This window comes from Octopus sinensis, linkage group LG3 (assembly GCF_006345805.1).
Source record: "Octopus sinensis linkage group LG3, ASM634580v1, whole genome shotgun sequence".
In the NCBI taxonomy this organism is placed as follows: domain Eukaryota; kingdom Metazoa; phylum Mollusca; class Cephalopoda; order Octopoda; family Octopodidae; genus Octopus; species Octopus sinensis.
Genome location: NC_042999.1, coordinates 77,444,974 through 77,457,010, shown reverse-complemented (window position 1 = coordinate 77,457,010; position 12,037 = coordinate 77,444,974). Strand labels below are relative to the sequence as shown.

General features: G+C 34.5%; 2 protein-coding genes across 3 annotated transcripts in view; one reads left to right on the top strand and one right to left on the bottom strand.

The window, feature by feature from the left end:
- LOC115209069 (nuclear exosome regulator NRDE2-like) overlaps positions 1-10,005 on the top strand; it is a 36,819-nt gene extending 26,814 nt beyond the window's left edge. For both annotated transcript variants that reach the window (XM_029777147.2, XM_029777146.2), the window contains exons 9-13: positions 3,125-3,433; positions 4,173-4,294; positions 5,360-5,431; positions 6,509-8,309; positions 8,659-10,005. In XM_029777147.2, coding sequence (XP_029633007.1) covers positions 3,125-3,433; positions 4,173-4,294; positions 5,360-5,431; positions 6,509-6,697 — 692 coding nt within the window. In that variant the 3' untranslated portion in view covers positions 6,698-8,309; positions 8,659-10,005. The remainder of the gene's footprint in view (positions 1-3,124; positions 3,434-4,172; positions 4,295-5,359; positions 5,432-6,508; positions 8,310-8,658) is intronic.
- Positions 9,609-12,037, bottom strand: part of LOC115209067 (cysteine synthase 1) — a 28,901-nt gene continuing 26,472 nt past the window's right edge. Inside the window, exon 13 of the mRNA XM_029777145.2 lies at positions 9,609-10,139. Coding sequence (XP_029633005.1) covers positions 10,078-10,139 — 62 coding nt within the window. The 3' untranslated portion in view covers positions 9,609-10,077. The remainder of the gene's footprint in view (positions 10,140-12,037) is intronic.

Here is a 12,037-nt window from a genome sequence, read left to right as displayed (position 1 = left end):
TGCTATGCTCGCATGAAGCCACTACAAATACATTGTGGAATAAAAAATTTATTTACTATCGTAGAAAAAGTGTAATCATAAAATTGCAGAATTATCGGAGTAATGGGCATTCAAAAAACTATGTATGTATAGAAATATTTGAATGAATTCTTAAATGTTTAAGATTCAAATTAAGGAAGTGCAATAATAATTATGCCTATGGGCATATGGTGTAGTGGTTAATAGTGCAGGCTACTAACCCCAAGATTCCAAGTTCGATTCCAGGCAGTGACCTGAATATTAATAATAATAACAACAACATCGAAAAATACCTTAGGAATGAGAACCCAGGTTCGAAATTTCCCCAAGACACCTGATGAAGGCTGGAGGGTTTATCAGCTGAAACGTGTTAACAAACAAAATGAGGACAAATATCTGTCAAATATAAATAATATACATAATTCCTCATCTCTTAAATAGAAAACTGTATACAATAATAATGTTTAGCAGTTCAAAACTGCGAGTAGTGAAATGCAGAATTAGGCTGGCTGATTGTGAGAATCTAATATTGATCGCTTTGCTAAAATCTGCAGGTGGTATGGGTTATTTCCTTTGGATTGTTGAAATAAAATATTAGTAATATGCAGTAGATAGAAGGATCCATTGGAAGGGCCCTATTATCGATTTTTCTTTCAACAATCTAAGTATGTCATGAGGTTTCCGGACATGACTACTACTCGTGTGTCAAATAAAGTATAAGAGGGATATTGTCTGCAAAAATTATAAAAAGGTCACACAAAAAATCAGTATTCAAAGTAATCAAACATAAACAATGAAATGGGTTATTTCCCTTGAGCGTTTAAAAAAATATTGTACAGGTGCTATGGGTTTTTTCCCTTGGGTGTTTTAAAAAAAATCAGGTACATGAGGTAGATATAATGGTCCCTTCCAGGGGCCGTATTATCAATTTTTTTCAACAATCTACATATATCTTGAGGTTTCCAGACATGAGTTCTACTCATGTGTCAAGTTTTATCAAAATCAATAAAACAGTATAGTAGCAGTTAGCTAACAATGCTACAAACACAACTGATTTTCCACATATGTAGTGTGTATATATTTATATATATATATATATGGCGCAGGAGTGGCTGTGTGGTAAGTAGCTTGCTAACCAACCACATGGTTCTGGGTTCAGTCCCACTGCGTGGCATCTTGGCAAGTGTCTTCTGCTATAGCCCCGGGCCGACCAATGCCTTGTGAGTGGATTTGGTAGACGGAAACTGAAAGAAGCCTGCCGTATATATGTGTATATATATATATATATATATATATGTGTGTGTGTGTTTGTGTGTCTGTGTTTGTCCCCCTAGCATTGCTTGACAACTGATGCTGGTGCGTTTACGTCCCCGTCACTGAGCGGTTTGGCAAAAGAGATCGATAGAATAAGTACTGGGCTTACAAAGAATAAGTCCCGGGGTCGATTTGCTCGACTAAAGGCGGTGCTCCAGCATGGCCGCAGTCAAATGACTGAAACAAGCAAAAGAGCAAAAAGAGCATATATATACATACACACACACATATATATACTTACATACATATATATACATATATAATAATATAAATAATGTATATATATATGCATATGTGAGCACAGGACATCACAAAATGTCTACAACAAAAAATACGAAGTACAGGTACATGGAATATGAACTATTTTTTCGAACAATGAAAAACACAAATGGAAAACAAGAGAAACAACATAAAGAACACCCTTCATTAGTTGTTGGCTGTTTTTCTACTTTCGTATTTCAAGCATTTAACAATAATATATGCTTTCAATAAAACAGTTGCTCCCACAAAGCAAATGAAGTAAAATTTGGGATTTTGTGGAGGGTCAAAATTGGTAACAGAAACAGGACAGTGAAGACAAACAGGAAGGGCTCTTAAGCCTAAATGAGTTTGTGGTGGCGAATGCGACTGCGTGTGTACCGTTGGCGATTTTTTTCCTCCGTCTTCTCTTCTCTGGATCTTTCCTTTTCCTATGTTTCTGATGAAGAGCTCCGCTCGAAACGTTAGACCCTCCTTCTTTCCTTCCTTCCTGAGCGTCCAATAATACTATATTTGTTCCACATCCTTGCGTTGTTGTGTTTTCTCTTTGTGTTTTCATGTTTGGATTAACTTTATATATATATCATCATCATCATCATTGTTTAACGTCCGTTCTCCATGCTAGCATGGGTTGGACGGTTCGACCGGGGATCTGGGAAGCCAGAAGGCTGCACCAGGCTCCGGTCTTATCTGGCAATGTTTCTACAGCTGGATGCCCTTCCTAACGCCAACCACTCCGTGAGTGTAGTATATATATATATATATATATATATATATATATATATATACACACACACACACACACACTCACATGTATATACATATACATTATGTTGATATCTTTCTTCTTTCTTTTATCTTTTATTTGTTTCAGTCATTAGACTGTGACCATGCTGGGGCATTGCCTGGAAGAATTTTTTGTTAAATGTATCAACCCCAGTACTTGTATTTTTTATAAGCCTGATACTTATTCTATCTCTCTTTTGCCAAACTGCTAAGTAAACACTCCAACACTGCTTGTCAAGCGGTGGTGGAGGAACAAACACACACACACATACAATGGACTTCTTTCAGTTTCTATCTACCAAATCCACTCACAAGGCTTTGGTCAGCTCAAGGCTATAATAGAAGACACTTGCCCATGAAACACCTACTTTATCATGCTTATTTACTTTTACACTGTTTTGACAAGGATGTACATTTGTCTGATGTTATTGATAAGAGCGTTAATACCCTTTGTTTAGAGTAAAGGCTCTTAGTTTCATACAAAATATAGTCTAGATAAAAAAATCATTTCATTTCATTTTTATTTCCATTTTTTCCATGCTGACTTATCAGGGCAGCTTGTCTATAATGAGATGTCCTTTCAATTGCCAATCCTTGTTTTGAAATGTAGTATTTATTCCCTTGGTCTTTGAATGATGAACCATTTGACTACTGTACATGTTTTATATGATGTGTGTGTGTGTATGTACGTACGTACACGTACACACACGACCTGTTCATATATTAAAATGAGTGTTTACTGTTTCAGAGAAACAAATCATTCTTCATTGTGATAGAATTGCTGTGAAATTATCATTGTATCACATGAGTCATCATCATCTGGCCCTGGGATCCTTGAAGCAACTGATCAAGAAAGCTACTGAAAGGCACCCTTCACATCCATATTTCCTTAAGATTTTAGTTCACATTGAACAAAGTTCCTGGCTAATGGGAAACCTTCGAAGATATTTTGATCGCTGTCTTCTCAGCTCAACTTTGGCTTCACCTGTTCTGCTACTATTTGCTTTAAGCTATGAATTAGAACATCAAAACAAACTGGAAAAGCAAGCCTCAGTTGGTAAGGCAGGCCATTTCATTCTCTTCAATTTTCTTATCGTGATTTAACAATATATTCAAATGAATTTTGATTATTCTAATTTTTAAAAAAAATTAATTTTAAATCAAGTTACATGCTGGATTTTCGTTTAGTGTTTTTTTTCTTTCTTTCAACTATATTACTAAGTATAACATTGTTATTATTGATTAGCATCTTTATATGCATGCAGTTGTGAACCCTGATATTGTTAAATCAAATCTGCTTCTTCCTAATTGTTCTTAGATACATCTTGCTGCTAATTCATAACACTTTCTTTCACATAATGTTCTTTATTATCTGTTGGATAATGCATTATCCAACAGAGTTGTCTCATCTGTATATCAGCCAGTGTCTTCCAATTCTTAAGCACTTAATGGTTATTAAATATTTTGTTATGCAGTCGATCTCTTGGAATCAGTCTATACATATATATATATATATATATATATATATATATATATACCACTTGTATAAGCAGCAGTGTTGTTTACTTGGCAGGGCATTTATTATAAAGCAGAACAACCAGAGAGTTTCTATAAATAATTTAGGCATTTCATTATACACTTGCTCTTTTTTGGTTTTTTCATTTATTCTCAACATTTGCTTTTAGTTGCAAATCAGAGCAACGCATATTACATTTAAATAGGATATTAAAAGATTAACAATATTAATGAATGTTTGACAGCTGTTTATTGTATTGTGTGTTGTCTACTCTCTCTAGATGGAGTGGTATGTGCAACCTCTGGAACATTGCATCGTTTACGTTCACTATTTGAAAGAGGCTTAAATCAGCCACAAATTTGCAATTGTCCTCTGATATGGAGACTTTATTTATATATTGAGGTAAGTATCATCATTGGTTTGCCATAAATTTATTTTGATGTTGACTTAATGTTAAAAAAATATGAATGTAAATCTGATCCTTCTGTGTCATTTCATTGTATTATATTCATTATGAAGCGTAACTTTCTAAAGTCCCTAATCTTCCTACATCACCTTCATGCTTTAATCAATGGAAGATACTCAGTTGTTTTTTCACTTACATTTTCTTTTATAAGTCTACTTAGAATCCTCTTCTCTCTTAGTTGTAGCTGGTTTTCTGGTTAACTTGTCATTCAGCACCTCATATGATTGACTATACAAAAAGATAGATAGGACTAAGTTTACCCATGTTGCCAAAAGCAACTTGCTTCCTGAATGTTGTTCTTCTGCCCACTTTATCTTCTTTATCAATTTTTTAAGCTTTCCCCTTTCATGATACCTGCACTGGTAGCTGTCATTCTCTTTCTTCCTGCTCACTCTTTATTGACATTCATCACTTCCACTCTATTTTACCTAACTACCACTCTCTCTCTCTCTCTCCTAAGTCACTTAATATTGACAGCCACTATTCACTCTTACCATTTAATCATTCCCTTGTTCACTCTCTTCCAAGTAAACATGTAACTGTTATTACTTTCTGTTGTAACAGTCTCTCTCTTTTTTCTTCTAACACTCTTATTTTTCCTTTCTCTGTCATCCTGCCATCCCAATTACTCTGCTTCCCCACCCATTATACTCTCACTTCTTTTTCTCTCTCCCCTGAACCCATCTTCCAGTTTTACCCTCTTAGTCACATTACCCTAAACAAATGTGAACAACATAGAATAGTGAGAACTTCTTAGTCATCTTTGGGGTACAAGACACCCTCACACAATTGCTAGTGCCATGATAAAATGCACTATAGTATTCTCTTTAAAGTGGTTGGTATTAAAAACAGGATCCAGTCACAGAAAGAAGACTAAGGCCAAAAATAGAATGTGTAAAATGAGTTGTGGTTCTAGGAGGGTAGTAACATGGGAATATGTCAAGTTGCTATGATAGAAAATGAGTATTGATGTAATTAATGAAATTCATTATTTGTTTCAGCATAAATATGGTGAAGCTGAGAGAGCTACAGGACTTTATTACCGAGCCTTACAACACTGCCCCTGGGCCAAGGTAACTTTGTGTCCACTTACTTACACTAAATGCATTCAGTATTGATTTCCAACATAAGTACAAGTCCACATTTTGGGTGGGGATATAGTCCCTTAGATTTACTGCTAGAACTTCATTGGTATTGATTACATTTGAAGTCAGGACATAAGTAAAAACCACAAAGCCCTCAAACACATTCAATATTAATTATTAGTCTGTTGGAATTAACTTTATTTTTCATTATTTCATTAATTATACTGATCTTTTACCAAGTGACCTGTTATCTAAATAAAATGGAGAAAATACCCTCAAAATTTATTAGCGTTGGGAGATGGCATAAAATAACAGACTACCATACCAAATATTTTACATTAGTCTTTTATGCTTCTATTCAAACTTTTCTTTTTTAAATTCCCATTCTTCATAAAATAAGTGTCAATGACAAACTGAAGTTGAGCACCCACTACACTCACAGAGTAGTTGGCGTTAAGAAGGGCATCCAGCTGTAGAAACACAGCTGTAGAAACACTGCCCGGTTGAACCGTCCAACCTGTGCTAGCACGGAAAACGAATGTTAAATGATGATGTGCTGGTGGCATGTACAAAACACCCAACATACTCTATAAAGTGATTGGTATTCGGAATGGTGCCTAGCCCTAGAAACTATGCCAAAGCAGAGACAGTGGTGTTTGATACAGTCCTCTGGTTTACCAGTTCCTCTCTAATGTTCCAACTCATGGCAACATGGTAAAAAATTACGTCCTTATGCTTAAACAAAAGAAATTAAATTTTGCTGTGGTTAGTACCATAGAAGAAGTAAATACTTGAACTTCATACAAGTTTTACTGCATGTTTGAAAAGGATATAAATGATATGAAAACTCCTTATTTTACCTATCAAATTGAAGAAAGAGTTATCTTTTATTTTTTATAAGTTAAAATATTTAATAGACTTTAGTATTTTAGTGGTTGTCTATGAACATGAATTAGATTATGAAGTATATATTTGTCGACTTCATTTTATAGCACACTAACATACACATCTTTTTTCATTGGAGAATATAAAAGTTTTTAATTTTACCTAATATTTTTGTTGCAGGCCCTTTACAAAGATGCCATTGCTATGCTTGGAGATAGTAAACTGCAGGATATTGTAGACCTAATGCTGGAGAAAGAGATGCGAATTCAAATTCCTATTGAAGAAATTGCCATTCTCAGAGGAGATGAAAACATTATCCCAGATATTACTATTTCAGAGGAAAACCCATCAGATCCTCCTAAAGAATGACATATATTGAAGTAGATATTTTAAAATGCTGTGAGTCGTCAATGGGGCATATCTTATAATCTATGAACATGTTGCTGTGGCAGGTGATATCAGTATTTTCAATTTTCTTACTATTCCAAGGTCTTTCTTTAAAGTCATCTCTTACTGCCATGAATCAATAAACATAATGTTTATCACTGTAAAACACATCCTTCCATTCGAAATTTCCTAATATTTTTCCAAAAGATTAATTTTGAAATATTTAAAAGTCACTGATGAATTAATAACTCCATATCATAAACTATTAAATATGTAAATGCTTATATTTAAGAAATCTGGATTGGATATGGCTTTAAAAAAAAAATGGAGCTGTATGTAATTATACAATGAAAAGTGAGATAAAATGTTAACTGGAAGATTTTCTGAATTATAATTGTAGTGAGAAAGAGATCTGGATGAGTTTACATTGGGCTATGGTATGTGATTTTATTATATAAGGATTATAATCCACCTTTTAGCATTTTTTAAAAGTTAAGCACTGAACAGAAATAAACTCTTATTATACACTAATACATTTAGACTGGTGTCCTCATCCTGATTGTTGTAAGTCACTTTGTTTTGATTTTTTTTTCCCATCCAATCTTCATGTACCATAATATTTAGTATTCATATTCCATGTCAGTATGGGTTGAACAGTTTGACAGAATCCAATGAGTCAGAGAAATGTATCAAGCTCCAATGCCTGTTTAAGCATGGTTTCTACTGTGGGATGCCCTTCCTAATGCCAACCACTTTACAGAGTGTATTGGGTGCTCTTTTATGTCACCAAGTAGCTCGCAAGACCCCCTTCGTTGAGATGTGTATAATTGAGGGAGGTGGTTTTACAAGAGGAGAAAATGGTGGTGATGAGCTGTCAGGCTATACCCAGAAGATACAAGAGGGTGAATACCTACGGGATGGGGGCAGAGAACCAGGTAAGTTTGCAAGGGTGTGAGGTAAGTGACAGATGGTTAGTGGTGGGGAATATAAGGATTTAGGAAACATGGAGGTGTGTGGTCAGTATTGAATATCAGTTTGAAGGAGGGTGAAAGAAATAGGAGTGGGCCAAAAAGGAGGAAGTGATAAGTGACAGTACAAAAAGTAGGGTGGGCGATGCTCAATGACAAGGACTGAGATTCCGGGTATATAGGAGTGGAATTTCAAACTGATCCCTTTATTAAATCTACAAGGATGGATTATTCTTATTTAGTTGTCCATATCAAAATAATGAAAACTAAATGGAATGACATGGTCTCTGTTTTATGGACTGAAGGCTGGAGGGCAGAACAGTCAAAATGTTATGACTAACAACTAACATTATTATACTTGTCTAAATATATCATTGTATAATAATGAATTATTCCTCTCAGTAATTAAAGCAAGAAATAGATTTTAAGATTGGTATGTTGGAAATTTTGGCATTTCAGTGTAGATAATGTGGTTAGATTAAGAAGCAACACTTAGAGCAAAGACTTGTCCTTAACACAGTAAACTGACAAAAGATTTAATTTAGTGCTGCTGTTGCTTATGACTATGTGGCTGTGCCACTGAGAATCTTGGCCATGAACATAATGCAGTACATGTAATAGCAGGAGTGGCTGTGTGGTAAGTAGCTTGCTAACCAACCACACGGTTGCGAGTTCAGTCCCACTGCGTGGCATCTTGGGCAAGTGTCTTCTGCTATAGCCCCGGGCCGACCAATGCCTTGTGAGTGGATTTGGTAGACGGAAACTGAAAGAAGCCTGTCGTATATATATGTATATGTGTGTGTGTTTGTGTGTCTGTGTTTGTCCCCCTAGCATTGCTTGACAACCGATGCTGGTGTGTTTAGGTCCCCGTCACTTAGCGGTTCGGCAAAAAGAGACCGATAGAATAAGTACTAAAAGGTGGTGCTCCAGCATGGCCGCAGTCAAATGACTGAAACAAGTAAAAGAGTAAAAGAGTAAAAGAGAATTTACTAATCTTTCACCACTTTATTGCCTGAATTATCTGCATCACTAATGTAATACAAGCTATCTATTATATATACACTCACACAAACACACCATCTTCATGTTGATAGAATATACAAAAACACTATAACAAGGACTACACAATGGTTGACACCTCATATGCATTTTTTTTTTTTTTTTACATATTCTAGTAGTAAAAACAGTTTTAGTCAAAGTTGCTAGGTTATTTTAATGCAAAAAGAAAAACCAAAGGAATTAGATGTTACTGTTAGAAATATGGTGTAAGTGAATCCAGAAATTTGTGAATGTTAATAAAAATATGGTATTTATTAAGTTAGTAATTAAGGATTTTTATTATTGATTAATAAAGTTTATTTGTAAGTAGGTTTCTATGTATAAAATGGTGCAGATTTGATTATTGTATTAAACAGTTATCTTAATAAAGCACAAGGTAGGCATATGTCTACACTGTAGGTGTAGCAAGCATATCAGTATTTGCTGTCATTAAAAAAAAAGGTCTTTTGATTTAACCTGCTGGTAGGTTATAGTTTGTTTGCAATATTAGTTGTATATTAACTGCTGAAATGACCTTAAAGCACAAATGAACTGTGATGTACAGTCTAGAATTTGTTATGGAACTTTGTATAATTAATTTACAAAGCATTAGAGGAAGGCTTGTCAGTATATTCTAAAAAAATTAGTTATTAATCACTGAATGTAAAACATAAGCATAAAACCAATTGTTTTTAGGTGAGGTGTGTAGCTGTTGGAATGGAATCTTAGCACGTCACTGGTACTTAGTTTATACACTCGAGATCAGCAAAGTTGATCCTTGCAGGATCTAAATTTGGAACTGAAAAGGATGAAACTTAATACTGTAAAATTTTTAGTTGGATGCAGTTATCTCAGCCACTTTAAACACTATAACAAAAATAACTGAATTAAAATTTTTTTAATCATTTATTTTTCTGAAGAAAGAAAAACAATTAGCAATTTTTAGTCACCACTACTGATCTGAAAAAATTTCCAATAATAGCAAATATATCTCAGATACAATTCACTCTAAATATGTGTGGTTTAAATTCTTACCAAAAGTTTCATATTGCTACAAATTGATGAGAGTAACCTTTAGATTCTAAACATTTCTGCCACATGTATTGCGCACTGTATGAAAAATTGTTTATTTTTAATGAAAACTCTGGGACTGGTCGAGATAACTTGGTTTATACCTGATTATTACATCCAGCGAATGTATGCTGCCTTCTGTCCTAAATTTGAAGTCCATTTATCTCTATAATTACTGTATTATACTTTATAAATTAAAGAAAATATACATCATTTTGTAAATTTGTTTTGATTTCTTCAATATTTTCTTGTATAATTAATTTACATTTGCTCATTCTTTGGGAATTAGTTTTCCAATGGCGTGTGAAGGAAACTACGATATTGCTCTGGTACAGCTTCATACAACCCTAAAATGATAATGAAATAAACATGTCAAATATAGAGATGTTGTCAGAACAGCATATTTAATAATGAAACCAATTAAGTTAACACCTTTCTATCCACAGTACAAGTTTACTTCTTGGCAAAAGTCTTGACCTCTTTCTGTAGATGAAAGCTCATTAAATTAGCACACGGTAAATTACAAGACACAACTAGGTAAAGAAGAATATTTCAGACAAACCAAAATCCAGAGAATCTCTCTGAAGTACTATTTTCAAATAAACCAAAATTACTATAGCTATAGCTCTGTTTGTTTTCACAATGGATAGAAATCTTAAAGAGTAAAAATGACAATCCAGAAAGAATGTCAAGAAACAAACTAGTCCAACTTGATCTGTAGTCAGAAGCTTGTTAAGCTAATTCAAATTTTATTCTAAAAAGTGAAAGACAGTGTATATGAGACAGAAAGTTGAGTAAAAGATGAGATTCAACCAATTGTCATCATATCAACATCCATATCACAATTTACATGGAATTTACACACAAATTTGCCAGGGGAAGATTATAATCAAGTGAACTGATCACAACACAGTACCAGTACTTATTTTAATGAAACCTAGAAAGGCACAGTCAATTTTAGTGGAATTTGAAATCTGAATGTAAAGAGTTGTAATTAAATGCTGCATTGATAGATTATCTGTATGTTTTGATGATGAGCTTTCAGTTGTTTGATCAACTAGACCATTCATTAAATTTGCATAGAAGACCAAGTATTCCTCAGACACATGCACTCCTAACGTAATTCTTATGCCAAATAAGCATGATATAATCTATCCAATAGACTTCCTCTCAGCTTCCATTAATTCATTTTCTTTCATAAGACTTAGGTCAACCAAAGGTTATAAAAGAAATTTGCTGAAGACACCATGTAGAGTGTCATACCTAAAAGATATGATTGTAAAGCAAACTTATTAAATACTTGACCATGTTTTCGTGCATGATACAAATATTAACTAAACATCTTATATATTATCATCATTTAGCATGTGCTAGCATGGTTGGATGGTTTGACAGGAGCTGGCAAAGCAGAAGACTGCACCAGACATCTGTGTCTGTTTTGGCATGATTTTTACGCCTGGATGCCCTTCCTAACACCAACCACCCTGCAGAATAGACTAAGTGTTTTTTACATGGCACCAGCACATGTGAGGTCAGTTTCAGCATGGTTTTTACAGCTGGATGCCCTTCCAAATGCCAACCACTTTACAATGTGGACTGGATGCCTTTTACATGGCACAACCACTGGCAGGGTCACCAAGTAACTTGCAAGATAAAGATCTTTTGAGAGGGGAGGGGGCATTGGAGGAGGTGATCTTGTGCCAGATAATAAGAAGTTAAAGTATGACAGAGAGATAAACAGGTGTCTTACTGTAGAAGAGGTACATGGATACCCAGCCAGAAAGAGAGAGATATCAATAATGAAGACAGAAACAGCTGCTTTAGAGGAGATATATTGTTTATATATATATATATATATTATATATATATATATATATATATATATATGAGAGAGAGTAGATAAGATCTGGGCTATGTATGTTTCATAGCAAGTGGAACCTCAAAAGTGGTAAATATCCAAGAAAGGTGTTTATACCAAGAAGCAGACCAATCCAGGAAAGAAGGATTTGGAAGCTTAAGAATCCTTCACATGATCAGAGAATTAGGGAAATCCTCATTGAGAAATTTGATGAGAGGGAGGAGGAGCTACAGACTTGTGACATAGAAGGTAACCGGAAATTCCTGCATGACAGCTTACTGAGCACCATGGACCAAATCTGCGGCTGGTGCAAAGTTCCTTCCAGACCTAGAGTAACATGGTGGGGGAATAATACTGTAGACAGAGCCATTAGAGCAAAGAAACGGA